Genomic DNA, 16,454 nt, shown 5'->3' with positions numbered 1-16,454 from the left:
CTTACTCTGGTTTCTTCTCAGAGCGAATAAATCTTTCGCCTTTTACTAAAGATTTCCGTGGGAAGGAGCAAATTAAATGAGTCTATAACAAATTTTTCTAAAGCCCAACTTATAAGTTGGGCATGTTAAATAATTAAAACATAAATTATATAGAGAAATCGTAAGTAATTGTGAATTTTTATAAATATGAGATTTCAAACTTCACTTAGGAAACATTTCCTTTACCCAAAATTCTGTGGAATGTGAGAATTGTATGTTTTGTGGAGGTTCGGGTTTTTGAAATAATGTGGGTATTGATAATTTTTTACAATATACGTATGTATGTAAAATAGAACTTTTTATCATAATTCATATACAGCATGTTTTTAAATTGAAATGTTTTTATGACATGTAAATTTATAATATATAATAATTTAAAAGTTTAGAGCCAATAGTCGACGAAAATCGGATTTTAATTTAATTTAATAAATTGTCGGTGATTAAGCCCAAAAGATCTGATAAAATTAACAGTTGATACGACTGGTTTCAGAACTTCAGACATATCCAAACATTTTCCGCACAAAGACTGTCGATGAATGATACAATGTGCTGGTTTTGGACCACCGTCATTTTCTACAGCCGTTGACACAAGAGCGACCACTCCTTTATATTTCCCACTCATGTTTTGGTCTCCATCTGTTGTAATACATTTCAAGTTTTCCCATAGAATGCTCTTTTACCTTTAATTTACCTTTTCAGGTCACGTTTTTTCGAATACTGCAATTATGCATCTTTGATAACTTCTCAATCCTCGCTTCATAGCTTCGAACTTTTTTGTAAATTTCCTGTAAGTTATGAATATGTTTTGGTGCAAATGTAGTTTTGAAATTATATTATTTTTGATCAGCTGTCTCATTCGCATATCGAACATATCGCAATATTACTTGCAATAATTGTAAAATATCATGTCTCACCAGTCTTTAAATTTTTTGAAAAAAATGTAAATTCTTCTCTTCTTTCACTTATCACAAAATATTAAGAAATATGTATGAAGACGGGCCTACCGCCACCTATGTACGAGAAGACAAACTATATTTGTTATACAAGGGATTTTGATTTATTTAAATATATAAGTAAAAATGCAAATAAAGAACATAAATTTGACTTAAAAGAAATTTGATCAGAAAGTGAAGATATATTTTTTTTTAGTTTCAAATAAATAATAAACGATATCACTATTTTTTGTTTACGTTTATTTTTTGTCTGTAAAACTGACCAATTTTAATTGGGATTTAGGTTTTTTAGAAAAAAGGACTATATTTAAAAAATATATTGTTTTAAAATTCAAAAAAATCCCTCCCCAGCGGGAATCGAACCCTTGACTCACACGTGACAGGCTGGGATACTAACCATTATACTACAGAGGATTGTCTTTAGTATTCTATAATTATGCTCCATATATTTTCCACTGCATATATATATTATCAATAACCTTTGGCTTATCAAACTAATTACTTATCAATGTTTTATCAATATTATCATACAATATTATCTCCAGTTAATTATAACATGAATATTTATTCGTATCTAGTATGAATGATATATGTAGTAATATCAGTGGTGTTGTGCTAATTTTTTTTTACCGGAACGCGTATGTATAATTATATAGACAGGGCCGATCTTGCGCCTAATTTAACGACGAGGGGGGGTTCCCATGATATCCTAGTGGCAACATTTTTTTTAAGTCTCATGTCCCAAATTTGATGACGACGGCGGGGAGAGTTTTCCCCAATATATACGTTTATTACAATCATAAAATAATAGGAACGTTTAATAAAATTTAGTTAACAAATTATAAAAATATAAAATACGCATAGTAGATACTCAAACAATATTGCATAAATATTTTTAACAATATATGAAAACACCAATGGTGTTTATAAAATATTCCAACTAGCATTATGTTCAGGATCTTGTAGTTGAATTTTCCTTGTTTTGTTGTCATCCGCTGAACGATGAAACCTTAACCAAGTTTTCACATAATCATCTGGTTTAAATAATTGTTGTGGTGGGCCATTTATTTTTATAAATAAAAGATTTGCTAGATTTCTAATTAATATTCTATTTCTTTGTTCATTTAAAATAATATTTGTATTACTGAATCCGCGCTCACTCTCTGACGAACTGCAAGGTACAATATTTCTGAATCGAATTAAGATTTCTACATCTTCAGGAATTACTTTGCCTCCAGTATCAATATAATTGATAAACGCATTGATACATTGCATCGGTGATGTTAAATTAAATCTGGTGCATAAAGACTATATTTCATTTTCTCTATAGCTAATTTCAATATCTGCTGGCCACTCCGTTGGATCTAGTACTCGAAATTCACTTATTAAATCATTTTCTGTATGTGGTCTTCTAGTCATATTATTAATGAGACTTAAAAGGAATTGATTTTTCTTAATAATAGTAGTTTTTTATTATCTGTTAAAGTTAATGTTCCTGATTTCAACACTTAAACAGCTTCTGATGCTACATATATGTAGAGCGCACGTAATCTTGTAGCGAGTGGTTCTTAGAAATATGTGAAATTGACACTAACACTTTTTAATCGACTCTTTGACTTAGGTAGCGTAGATAGCGTGCATAGAATATTTTGCTAACAGTAGTACTTATTAATCTTATTATTACATTGTATGTAATAAAGGTTTTTGTGCATACAATAGTTTTGTGTGGCATTAAAGTTCAAAACATCTACCAATACTGGAAATTCTAGCTTACAACAAATGTATAATAAAAATTCTTAGCATTAGCCGCAGGCCCATTTGGGTGTGGCAATAAACTATAACAGGGAAGAGTAACGTACGGTCCGTGGGCCGGTTGCATTAAAATTTATGTATGAAATATTTACTTTTTCAAAATTTTATATTTTTTTCTTCTAATGTTTATTATAAATAAAGTTTAATTCCCGTTGAACCGGTTCAAAAACGTTACGGACTCCGGCTCACGGCTCAGAAAAATAAGCCGGTTCTTTCCGGTTCGGTTCAAACCCTTGTTTATAATAATACATATAAAAATTCGTCAAAAATTAGAAAAAAAAATTCAGCAATTCTTTTTATTTTTTTTTCAATACGTCAGCCAATTCTCGTTATAAGAAATCATTATTAGTTCCGGAACTCGTTCCTGTCCAAAAAGGAAGTACATACCGGAACGATGTTCCGGAGTGTTCCGTTTCGATACAATAGTTTTAGTATTATTAACAATTTTCTTATAAATCGAAATCAAAAGATATACAAGATACAAGATTTAGTATGAAAAATTATTTAATTATATTGATTAAATATATTATAAAAGTAACGAAGACCTACCCCGTACGTTGCGGTTTTCCATTTTTCGAATTCCCGCTCCATCATTACGCAAGCGCTTTATCAAAAATCGATGCTTACTTGGTTTTTGCTCTACATTCATCCACCCTACTGAGTCCTTACTATCAGTTTTCGACAGTTGCAACTGAGATACCTGATTTTCATCAGGAAAGTGCGTGAAAAGAAAAACGTGATTTTCATGATTTTTTTTTATTTGAGGTTATGTGCTCTACAGATATCACAGGTAAGTTATTATGAAGAATTATTAGAAACAGTGGGGATATAATAATGCAAAAATTAATTCTATTAAGAGAATATAACATTTTTTTGTATTTCGTTTGCTTAGTTTTTTACAACAAAATTTGTGTAACAAGTGGATGTTTGGAATTCTTGAACTCCTTTCCATAGTCGTGGTATAACAAATTGAAAATATTTTTAAAAATTAAACATTTAGGGTGATACTAGACACTATCAATGAAATAGTTTCCAGGAATATATAATTATTTATCGTTCACTATATGTTTTTACTAATTATTTCGTATTTTTATATGAAACTGATCTTGTATTTTATTAAACAAATATTTTTTATAATGTAAAGTGAGGTTAGGAAGTGTGTATCTAGATTTAGTGTGGAATTATATTTAGATATTATCAATATTTATTCATGATTTACAATACTGTATTAACCAACGCCCAAAACCTTCATTAATTTCCAAAAAAATGCAAAAAAATCCCTGTAACATATATCTAGTAAAAAAAATCCAGTGACGAATAGCGTCGTCCGGTAATCGAGAAGTGGGGATAGATCTCGATGGCGGGGAACACGCGGGGTTGAAACTCGAGGGTGCGGGAGGTGTATTGTGCGCAAGGGGTGGCAACGGGCGCCGTTAACGTCGCGACGTTCACATAGTGAACAGACAGTGTGGCGTCTGCAAGTCTGGCACTACCGATTTTGGTAAGTTTTACTGCTTATTAGTGTTAATGTAGTGTTCGGGTGTAAAAGTTGAGGATACACAGTGTACAATTTTCATTTTCATAAATGGGTTTTATTTGAAAAAGGTTGAAACCTTTTTTTGAACAGGATTTAATAGACGTGAATGATACGTTTGAATATTATATCAATAATTAATTAATTGTTTGTCGGAATAGGTAAGTATTACCTCAAAAAAAATTTTTTTTTGTCTGCCTTACTTTGGGTCACATATCTTAGTTACTTCTTCAATTTTTATGGGTTAGAACACTTACTTTGAGCCCTAGGAAAATCCACACTTGAAAAAATTTTTTTTTGGTTATCTAATGTTAATGCAGGTGGTCGATATCGATATATACACGCAAAATATTTTTTTTCTGATTAGATAACGATTATTTGCATATTTTACATAATCTTCATTATCATACAAATAAAGAATTTATCATTTTTTCAATAAAAGAATTTTCAAAAAGATATGAAATGAAAACATAAAAAACTGGTCATAAAAATTATTCCGATACCGGGAATCGAACCCGAGCCTCCTGGGTGAAAGCCAGGTATCCTAGCCACTAGACCATATCGGATCACACTTATTGCATTATTTTGTTCAATTGATAAAATTAAAAATTTATTTTTAAAATTGTCATTTTTTGATATAATTTCAAAAAAATAATTTATTTCTCATAAATAACACCCCATATAGATTGGATTATTGAAATTAAATAATATAATCATGTCGCCAAATGCTTGAAACGATATGTGAAATAGATATTTCTCGATTTAATTTTAATAAACGTCATTAAATTTATAAAATTGTACATTGAACGAAAATATCGAGAAAAAATATATTCTTATCACAATTGTGATAATATCGACAAAAATTAAATAAAAAATTGAATTCTTACTTGGATTAATTAAAAGCAGTACCGGGACCGAACCTGAGCCTCCTGGGTGAAAGCCAGTATCCAGGCTTCCAGACTATACCGGATTAATAAAATAATTTACAAATTAATTTACACAGCGAATTCGAACTAACAAATTAATTTTTTTAACGAGAACCAAAGTAATAATATATTTTTTGCAAAAAAACAAACAGAAAAATTTCAACTGAATCGTAATTTAAATTCTCTAATTCTAAAATTCTCGCCGTACCTATCACACAAAAATCGATTTACATGTTTAATGTTTTGATTCTCTCTTATGATCAAAGTTTACCCTTTCCCTTTTGTCAACGACCGAGTCAATCGATAATATAATGGATGTCTCTACTTGCCTATAACAATCATTATAGAACACGATTTGTGTTATTTACTATTTAATGATAATATCTTCTTCCTTTTTTTATTTAAATTAATTTATTATTAAAAACATAACGTTCTTAACGTTTGTTTTAATCTGTAGATGTTATTTAATCTACTATAGAAAAAATATTAGAATAAAATCAATGTTGACAGACTTATGAAACGCGTTTCTAGTCTACGAACCCCAATTGCATAATAAGGACAGTGCAGTGCTAATTTCATTTTTGTAAAGATACAAAAAATATTGCTAGATGGCGTAGGTATTTAAATTACAAATATTTCTTTTAATATTCATTAATATAATGAAATAAATCTTATTGGTAAAGCACTTAAATCTTAATATGAAACAATTCACAATAATATATAACAAATAAAAATAAGTAAAGGAGAATTGGATGTTATCGTTCAAATATTATTTAAACATTAATATTGAGAAAATGTTGAGTTCATTTATAATATTTAAAATAAAACAATGTCGGTTTACAATTTTAAATTTTTGTCGACCATTTTCTATTCAAACTTTATTTCATTAATAATCGTGTTAATTACTTCTATTGATTGTAGAGGGCGTAAGTAATTTTTCAATTCAATTGTTATTGACTATATAAGGTTATCGAGAACAACAAATCAAATTTTATAATTTATAGAAGAAATTTTGACACAAATTTCACTGTTTTATTAGAAATATTAATATTGAGAGACGAACTAATAAATCTGTACGCTACTGAATACGACAAAGGGTGGGAATAAAACCCTCGATTTACATTTAATTCAAATCCCACGAACGCCGACGAGGCATACCCCATCCCTCCCGATAAAATCCCTTTTACTTTTATTATTTTAATCGCCACGTGCCACCAGCTGACACTATACGTCAAAAGCAGCGCCCTTTTTTTAAGTATTTAAAGAAATCTACAATGTTTGATTGATAGACGAATAGAATAAATTATAAAAACGTCATTAACGCGAATTAGAATCGCATTGAGTAGAAGTGAACAAAATTTGCATTTGATTTTAAGTTTGATGTTAGATTTCTTAAATTTATTGTCATCTAAACCCGTATTTTACTTATATCTATGAATTTTCATTGATATAAATAATCAATTACTTCTTAATCAGAATACGTTTCGATGGCACTATGACGTCACAACTTATTGCATGCCGTGGCCATGCGACTGAACAGCTGATATTACATGGCAATCCTAGACGGTGATCGAGATTGTTATACAGATTGTCCTGTAGGTTTTTAAAATGAAATAGAGAGCTTTTGTTTCGTAATCATACTTACACTGATAAAAAGGTTGATTTGTATGGAAAAATATTTTCTATTTATATGTGGGGAAGTAGCAAAATTTTATTATTTTATTTGAAATAAATGTAAAATAATCAAATAAAGTATACAACAAAAACTGCCGTCGAAATCATATAAAAATTCTTTACAATAAAAAGTTTAGATGTGATCAGCTTCCACATATACTGAGACTAATTTTATTACAGAACTTTCAACATAGAACTAAATACCAACATATTAAAAGCATAAATACGTTAAGAAATTTTTTTTCGTTCAAGTTTCAAACTAATTTAATTTTCTAATATAACAATTAACAAAAAGTTACAAACCAGTTAATTTATTTCTTAAATATCCACATAGAGAAAAATACTACTTTTCGTGGACATACTGTATCTGATTTAATTCAAAATTATTTTACTCAATGTACGTTAGTAACGTGTATAAAATTCTATATTTTATTTAATTAAATAACAACAGCTTGTATATTTTAGAATTTAGAAAGTATTAAAAGCAAAACTTTTATTTTTAAGAATCTACGAATATTTTAATGTAATACGTGCAGTATCGTGTGTTGCCTACCCGGTCGGTTGGGATATCATTTCTCTTATACAACACATCGAACACAGTAGATACGATTCGATTACAGGTGACGTAGGTACTCAAATAATCATTCTAAAAACAATTATTTGTTTTGTTTAAATTTTTATTAATAATGTGTATTTTTTTTATTAAAATCCACACTCATTTTTTTTTAATAGAAAATACAATAATATATACGAATTATTTGTTTTCACGTACAAAATCTATTATTTATAAAATATGTAAATTGTATAACGTCTTGCAATCATTTAGAAGCGTAGCTATTTGATTTTATTTATAGAATTTATAAAATAAAGAATACAAAGATTATTATAACAATTTTCAATGTAAATACATAGTTTATTCTATATCTGTTCTGATATCCAATTGGTATGCATGTTAGATAATACCGCCGTCTATTAGTGAAAACGGGTACTACACAAATGTCAGATTACTAATTTTGTTTCCAAATACACTGAGAAAATGGTTTAATAATTCGTTTACATGTGATTTAAATATATTAGGAAAATAAAATGATTTTAATAATTGGATTTTAATTCTTAAAAGGTATTACAATTACATAATATTTTATTAATTAAAATTAAGTACAATTGAATTTTTTACATTGTTTAAAATAAAATTTACGAATAAAAAATATAATATATGTTTACACTGAGAAAAGTATAAAGACAGAAAACACATATAATATATGAAGTATGAAATTTTTATAGAAAATCATTATTTTCGATATGTAATGATAAATTTGGTATTAAATATAAAGAAATAATAACAATTTGAATATAACACAATTTCTTATTTATCTTTATCTTTTTGTTTGGTTTTCTTTTTATCTTTTTTTCCTTTTTTATCAACTGTAGTAGTTTTTTCGAGCGTTTTTTTTCTAGTTACCAATCTACGAGTCGTTTCGTCGTAATTTCGCGTTGTAACTAAATCGGGCATTTCGCAAATTCCCGGTTCTACGGATTTTCTAGCCGGTTTTCTAATCGGACCGGTAGTTTTAGTAATCGCGCTTATAGTTACTTTAGAAATCGTCGGTTTAGTTCCTATCAGTTTACAAGTATCCCCTCCGGTTAATTTACTACTTCTAGTAACCCTGCTAATTGCACCAGTCGATTTACTCGCAGTTGATGAACCAGGAATTGATTTACTGGACGTAGTTGCTGTAGAAGGACTAATAATCATTTTTTTAATAGCACTTGTTAGCTTAGTGGAAGATTTCGATTTAGTACTAGATTGTGTACCAATTGGAATATTAGAAGGTCCTGGTGTAGAAGGAATTGGTTCAACGGTAAATTCAACGATCGATTGCCTTTTTAAAGCTTCTTTTCGTTCGTTTTCCTTGATAGTTTTTCTAGTAAGTAACCATTCGGTTAAAGTAGAAGGTCTAGTACAAGTACTAGGGGAAATTGGTCGTATTTCCATTAGATCGTTACTAGCTTGTACGATTTCGTCTGTGAAATAATATTCGATCGAAATATCTTCAGATTCGCTTGAATCTTCATTATCAGGTTTACGTAATTTAGTGGCAACCGCTATTAATATACTTTTACCGAATTTTTTCAATTTTTCAAATTTGGCCTTAAGAGGATTCGTTTTACCTTCAGTAGGTTTTTCTTCCGGTAAATCTTCTTCGTTGTAAGCTGGAATTTAATATATTTAAGATAGTTTTTAATAAAATAAACAATTTAGTACCATCAGATAATTCGTCTTCATCGGACATCATATAACATTTTCTCGGTTTCCAATTAAGAGGTCTTGGTCTAGCTATAGAAGGATCATCATCGTCATAATTAGGTCTGGGTATACAGGTATCAGGTATTTCTTGTAAATTTGTTACAGGTGATTCGTTACCGTCGGAAATTGTTCTCGATACTGGAATATGAGATTTTTTTGACGTTTCGTAATAACTCGAAGATGCTTCTTCGAAAACGGGCGGTTCTAGATCTATCAAGGGGTACGGGAGTGGTTTACTACGAATCGGTATCTGGGTAAAAGAAAATTATTTATTTCGAAGTTTTATTTAATTTTCTAGTTGCTATTTAAGTTTTGACATATGACATTAAGCTTGATAGATAGTTCTTTAGAGTAACGTCAATTTTGAATTATTTTCCACCAAGACAACCACATTCGGTTTAAAGTAAAATGTTTTTGAACGGTCGAAACAAAAGAATTATTTTTTTTATTTTCTTCAGGAAAATGTAATACGTGGGTATTATTGGTTGCCTACCCGGTCGGTTGAGATGTGGTTACCCATATACAGGGTGATTCATTAAGAATATCCAATCTCTGAACTGTAGATTCTAGACCTCAAAATATGATGATTCTGTTCAACATGCATTATGCAAATATTGTTAGTTTCCGAGATGTTCAAAGTATAGATTTAAATTTTGATTTTTGCAATAATTTTTTTTCACAATTTCTCTTTGAAAATTTTACGTTTTTTGGCATGGGGAATCATAATTTGCACTCTAATTTAACATTGTTAATAGAGGGCGGTAGTTACACTTTTTTGGAGCTAAAATTACAACTAAAATAATAAAAATATATTAAAAAGCGTTAAATTCTACAAAAAAAGTTACTTTCCTTTGATTCGTGTAACTCAATCGGTTATCGAGTTATTTGCTTCTAAAAAGTTATATTAAAAGCTATATTAAAATAAATTTTAATCTTTTCATAAAAAATTCTATTATTCCTTAAATATGTAAAATAACAAATATGTTAACAAAAATAAAAAACTTCAAAGCAAATGCTCAAAATGTCCATCATTTACTTCAATACACTTTATGATCCGCTTTCGTAAAGATCTCTTAATATCAAATAATCCTTGTCTATTATTTTTAATCACATCCGCGGCTTCTTCTAATATTTTCCGTCGCAGTTGTGGAAGAGAAGTATTTTTTTCTTTGTAAACTAATGCCTTCATTTGCGACCAAATTGAAAAATCCAAAGGGTTTAAATCAGGGCCTCTTGGTGGCCAAGCAAACTCATTTTCACGACCAATCCATCGATGCGGAAACTGTTCGTTCGTTTCGTTTGACGAACTTATAAAGAATAATGTGGTGGTGCTCCGTCGTGCAAAAACCACATATTTTGTCTTAAAGGTAGGGGTATATTATATCCTCTAGTAATTCGTGTAAATGTTCTTGAAGAAAATCTTAATAAAGAGGTTCATTTAAATTGGTTGGCAGTTCAAAAGGGTCTATTAAATACCCACATAATACACCACACCAAATGTTAACTTTAAACTCGTGCTGAAAATGTGTTTCCTTCATAGCATGTGGATTTTTAGAATCCCACAAATGATTATTTTTATAATTAAATATTCCTCGTCTGGTAAATGTTGCCTCATCAGTAAAAAGATTTGTATCCAAAAAATCTGGGTTAACATTTTAATAAATAAATTCTGAACAGGAGTGTAATGATATGGATGGTGGGCATTTGCTTTGAAGTTTTTTATCTTTGTTTACAAATTTGTTATTGTTACATATTTAAGGAATAATAAAACTTTTTTATGAGAAAATTGAAATTTATTCAGCTTTTTAGAAGCAAATAACTCGATAACCGATTGAGTTACACAAATCAAAGAAGAGTAACTTTTTTTGTAGAATTTAACGCTTTTTAATATTTTGTTATTATTTTAGTTGTAAGTTTAGCCCAAAAAAAGTTTACTTTGATTTAATTAACACAAACAAGTGTAACTAACGCCCTCTATTAGAAATGTTAAATTAGAGTGTAAATTATATTCCTCGTGCCAAAAAACATGAAATTGCCAATTTTTAAAGAGAAATTGTGAAAACATAAAAAATTATTGCGAAAATCAAAATTTAAACTTTGAACACCCCGTATCTCGGAAACTAACAATATTTGCATGAGGCATGTTGAGTAGAATCATCATATTTTGAGGTCTAGAATCTACAGTTCAGAGCAGATTGGACATTCTTATGAATCAACCTGTATAAATACATCGAACGCAGTATTCAATGACAGGTGACGTATATTAATAACGTACACAAATCGTGATTCTAAAAACCATTATTTGTTTTGTTTTTATTTTCGTTAATAAAGTGTATTGTTCTAATTAGAAAACTTTTTTATTATGAATATTTTCTATGTAAATACGTATTTTATTCTATATCTGTTCAAATATCCAATTGGTATACATGTTAAATAATACCGCCATCTATAGGTGAAAACATGTACTACAAATGTCTGATTACTCATTTTATGTTTTGTTTCTGAATATACTGAAAAAATGGTTTAAATAATTCGACAACCACATCAATAAAAAAAAAACGTTTTTGAACGGTCGAAACATCGAATTATTCATTTTTATTTATCTCAAAACTTAAATAGCAAAATACTAACCTCCCATATGTGGAGTACTCGCGATGGAGTACAATATAACGTCATGTAGTGATCTGGAATTGACAGTTTCATGAACCCGCATACCGAAAGAAAAATTTCATCTTCTGCTAGGAGTTCTTTGAAAATACCTATTACTTTTTGGTCTTCCCAGAAGATTAATTCTTTGGCTAATAATTTGATGATGGTTCTCGCGTAATTTTTTCTTTTTGCTTTATCGACTGTCCCTACGAAATCGATGGTTCCTCCCGTGGTTATCAGTCCTGTATCAAAAGGTTACGGTTGGGAATTGACGTTCGAAAGTTGAATTCGACTCACCCCAAGATAATAATTCGTTATTTTCTTTGGAACAAAGGCCGTAGCCGCCGTAAAATCTGATCAGTTTTCGAAAAAAATCGGTGCTCGGTGGAAAGAGATAGTCGTGAGTTGATATGATCAGTTCGGCGTCGTCTTCTTCTACTTGTTTTACGTAGACTTCCTCGGGGATTCTGAATATGTACAAAATTTTTGAATATTTTTAACCAAATTCTTATAGAAATAACCTTTTTTTGTTCATATTAATGCAGGAAATGTAATTTTTGTCCAGAATCCATATGAATAGAGCCATTTTCTGTCCAAATTGATATGAAAAAAGCCATTTTCTGTCCAAATTCATATAAAATGAACCATTTTCTGTTCAAACTCATTTAGGACATGAATTTGGACAAAAAATTACTTATTACTCATGAACTTACACGGAAAATGGTTTTTTTTCTTATGACTTTTGGACAAACATTACGTTTTTAGCTTTAATTTGGACAAAAAATGGCTCCTTCCATATGAATTTGATTAAAAAACTGATCTTTCTCTATGAATTTGGACAGAAAATGGCTTTTTTCATATGATAGAAGCCATTTTTTGTCCAGAATTCATATGATAGAAGCCATTTTCTTTCCAAATTCATATATTGAGATCAGATTTTTAATCAAATTCATATGGAAGGAGTTTGTCCATTTTTTGTTCAAAGCAGAAAACGTTACTTTGGTCAAAAATTCATATAAAAAAGCCTTTTTCTGTCCAAATTAATATAAAAGGAACCGTTTTCTGCCCAAATTCATATAGAAAGATCAATTCTACAACCGAATTGATATGGAGCCATTTTTTGTCCAAATTAAAGCTGGAAACGTAATTTTTATTCAAAACTTTTATGTCCAAATTGATATAAAAAGATCAATTTTTCAACCAAATTCATCTAGTAGGGGCCATTTTTTATCCAAATTAAAGCAGGAAACATAATTCTTGTCCAAAATGTATGTGAAAAAAACCATTTTCTGTCTAAATTTGTATGGAAAGAACCGTTTTCTATCCAAATCCAAATAGAAAGATCAATTTTTATTTAACTTCATATGGAGAAATCAATTTTCTTCACAAAATTCATATCGAAACAGCCATTTATTATCCAAATTAAAATTGAATATGGATTTGTACAAATTAATAAGGAAGGAGCCATTTTTTGTCACAATTCATATAGTAATAGCTATTTTTATCCAAGTAGTATGGGGAATGTATTTTTGGTCAAATTTATATTGAAGGAACCACTTTCTTCCCAAATTCATATAGAAAGATCAATTTTTTGTCCAAATTCATTTTGTATCCAAATTGATATAGAAGGGGCCAGTTGTCATCCACATTAAAGTAAACGTAAATTTTGTCTAGCATTTATATGAATGAAGCCATTTTTTGTACAAATATATACATATATACATATATATATATATATATATATATATATATATATATATATATATATATATATATATATATATATATATATATATATATATATGAAGAAAGATCAATTTTTATGCAAAATCATATGGAGAAATCCAGTTTTTGACAAAATTTATATATAGAAAGAGCTGTTTTTCATCCAAATTAAGAATTTTTGTACAAATTAATGAGGAAGGAGCCGTTATTTGTATACATTCATACAAAAGAATCCATTTTCGGTCCAAATTCAAACCAATGGAGCTATTTTATATCCAAACTCATAGAGAAAGAGCAATGTTTTTTCAAATTGAAATTGGAAATTTTTTTTTGCCTAAATTCTTATTGAAGGAACCATTTTCTATCCAAATTAATATAGAATATCAATTTTTTTCCAAATTCATATGGACAAACTCATTTTTGGAGAAAATTCATTCATTAATGCACAATTCACTCACCCCAATTTGACATACTTACTGAATATCCATGTTTTTAATGACACTAGGATGCATAGAATGAACGTCACTTATTTCTATGGCCAAAATAAGTAGACGTCGATTATCTACGGCTTCTCTCACTGTAGAGCACAGATGTTCATCGACATCTCTAAAAACCACATCAGTACTTAACAGTACTCTAGTAATTCTGTTCGTGGTATAAATAGCTTTATAAATAGCCCTTTTAGCCGATATTCGGCGAGGATCCATGGCGAAAACTTTTATTTCTAAGCAATACTTGAACTGAAAATAAATAAAAAAAATTACATAAGGTAAATTTATTTAGTTACTTGTATTTTTTGGTGGAATTGTATTGAATTTTTAATTTCTTACTATCATAATTCTAATTCTTCTATATGGTGTATAACATGTAAAAACACATTTTTTTAAATCAATTTAATTATTACATTAGATAATAATTATTGTTCCACAAAGTTTAATGTTTAAAACTTTAGGAAACGGGGATTTTCTACCAAAAAACATTTAAAAAACTTTTTTCTGACTAATCGAAATGTTATAAATTTTCCACATAGTTTAGTACATAAATACATAAACGTCATGTCGACAATGACAGCGCTATCTGTATGTCAGTAGCACGACTTTTTATATTGATTTCTTTGATATATACGATGTATTCAAATAAGGTTTCTTCAATTAAGAATTACTATAAAATTATTTATTATTCTTACCGTTGTGAAAATAAATATTATCTTGTCTCTGGTCATTCCACCGAGTGTAGTATAAAAATCGATTGGTAAAGTAGGATTCCTTTTTTTAGCTCTAATTACATTGGCTATACAGTTATAAGCAAATCCTCTTCTTACATTATTACTATTTTTATAAAACTCAACCACGTTTTCCACGTAATTGAGAGTAAGGGTCCTCAGAAGTTCTGTATCACCCATTTTTATAATTTTTATTCTGAAATAGATTATATAGATAGGAAAAAATTAAATATTATAATTGACATAGACGTGTGTTTCACAAAACATCTTATAAACCAAACTCGATAATTTTTGAAACTAAAAAAAGTAATAATAGAAATGAATATTTTTAAAAAAGAAGAGAATATGATCAAAAATTCAGGAAAAATTATTTACGGGCAATAGGGAGGGTTTAAGGGTACAAAACAGTTTATCTCGATTGGAAAAAAAGTCAAATAGCAAAGTTGTATGTAATAAAAAGATCTACAACTTTTGTATTAATACTTTTTTCACATAACCTCAAAAATTTATGTGAAAAATTGAAATAACCAAGTTTTTCGTTTTAACACAAAAGTTGTAGATCTTTTTATTACCTACAATTTTGCTATTTGACTTTTTTCATAAGAATCGTAGTTTTGCCGGCAATCGATTTTTACCCTTAAAAGCTCACCCCTTCCCTATACCGATCTCAGATCGCTCGTAAACAATTTTTTCTTCCATTTTTATTATATCCTCCTTTTTATAATTTTTAGTCAATATCTTAATATTGAAACCTTGTAGATGGATATTGAATGACCCCAAATATAAATCCTTTGGTAGTAGCAAGTTAGATTTACGTTTCTTTATGAACATATATTTTTGATAATTTTTGTTTAAAACAAAGCGATTAAACCTTACCTAGAATTTTGTCTGTGAACAACAAATTACTACAGGACAGATTTCAGTCGAAATTTCTTTATACTTAATTGTTTTTTGAGTAAACAATTTAAAAACTTGTCGCGAGTATGTATCTAGGTATAGACCAGTGAATCAGAATTATACTCGACACCAAATTCTTCATTAATTACACTGTTATACCAAAAAAAACCACCTTCTATTCATCGCCTTTGGTACCAAAATTTCATCTTGGTAAATACCTGGAGATAGAGTCGACAACGAACTTTTAAAAGCCCACAAATTATTAGAAATCTTAAGCTCAATTCTTGTTTAACCTTTAATCAGAAATATATATATCTAGAAGCCCTCCAAAAGCTCCTGGACATTGCTGGTATATACAGTCGTGTTATGGAAATCGATATAAACATTAAAAATACGAAATTCGTTTGTAAATTAACACCAGAAATCAATAAAACTGGTTAGGTTAAGACTGGAGATTTGAAAAAGCAAGAAACTCATGCACGTAATTCGGAAACGTGTTTATAAACTCTGAAACTGAACATCTTTAGGTCAGTCCCGCATAACTTGATAGAAGACATTTTGAAGTTAACTCTATAAAATATTTCTATTTATAATTTTATTTAGAACGTAATAACCTCTACTCCTAATGAATATAAGTAGTGAAAAAAATTTACTGCCATTACTATTAAATTAATTATCGATTAAAAACAGTTTAAATAACCACCATCAGCGCCGT

The 16,454-nt window shown here is 29.0% G+C and overlaps 1 protein-coding gene and 2 non-coding genes across 3 annotated transcripts; 1 reads left to right on the top strand and 2 right to left on the bottom strand.

Annotated features, from left to right (window-relative positions):
* The first annotated feature begins 1 nt into the window (after position 1).
* LOC130892114 (U5 spliceosomal RNA) lies at positions 2-122 on the top strand. Its single transcript, XR_009058993.1, has one exon. It is a non-coding gene; the product is annotated as a U5 spliceosomal RNA (small nuclear RNA).
* Positions 123-4,832: 4,710 nt separating this feature from the next.
* On the bottom strand, positions 4,833-4,904 carry Trnae-uuc (transfer RNA glutamic acid (anticodon UUC)). The gene has a single exon. It is a non-coding gene; the product is annotated as a tRNA-Glu (tRNA).
* A 3,124-nt stretch (positions 4,905-8,028) lies between these two features.
* Positions 8,029-16,254, bottom strand: LOC130891867 (uncharacterized). Its single transcript, XM_057796921.1, has 7 exons — positions 15,719-16,254; positions 14,807-15,038; positions 14,098-14,360; positions 12,193-12,362; positions 11,878-12,137; positions 9,205-9,496; positions 8,029-9,152 (listed from the first exon to the last, which is right to left on the bottom strand). The coding sequence occupies exons 2-7, from the start codon at positions 15,020-15,022 to the stop codon at positions 8,305-8,307; spliced, it is 2,049 nt and encodes a 682-aa protein (XP_057652904.1). The 5' UTR covers positions 15,023-15,038; positions 15,719-16,254; the 3' UTR covers positions 8,029-8,304.
* Between the last annotated feature and the right edge of the window lie 200 nt (positions 16,255-16,454).

The sequence above is a fragment of the Diorhabda carinulata genome, chromosome 3, assembly GCF_026250575.1.
Source record: "Diorhabda carinulata isolate Delta chromosome 3, icDioCari1.1, whole genome shotgun sequence".
Taxonomy (NCBI): domain Eukaryota; kingdom Metazoa; phylum Arthropoda; class Insecta; order Coleoptera; family Chrysomelidae; genus Diorhabda; species Diorhabda carinulata.
The sequence above is the reverse complement of the archived record's forward strand: the minus strand, read 5'-3'. Positions and strand labels throughout refer to the sequence as shown.

Excerpts from the sequence above, each read along its gene's own strand:
- LOC130891867 (XM_057796921.1), bottom strand. The coding sequence starts at position 15,022 with ATGGGTGATACAGAACTTCTGAGGACCCTTACTCTCAATTACGTGGAA. Across the intron at positions 12,138-12,192 it reads TAACGAATTATTATCTTGGG|GACTGATAACCACGGGAGGA; the intron begins GTGAGTCGAATT and ends CTTTTGATACAG. Across the intron at positions 9,497-11,877 it reads GAGTACTCCACATATGGGAG|ATACCGATTCGTAGTAAACC; the intron begins GTTAGTATTTTG and ends TCTTTTACCCAG.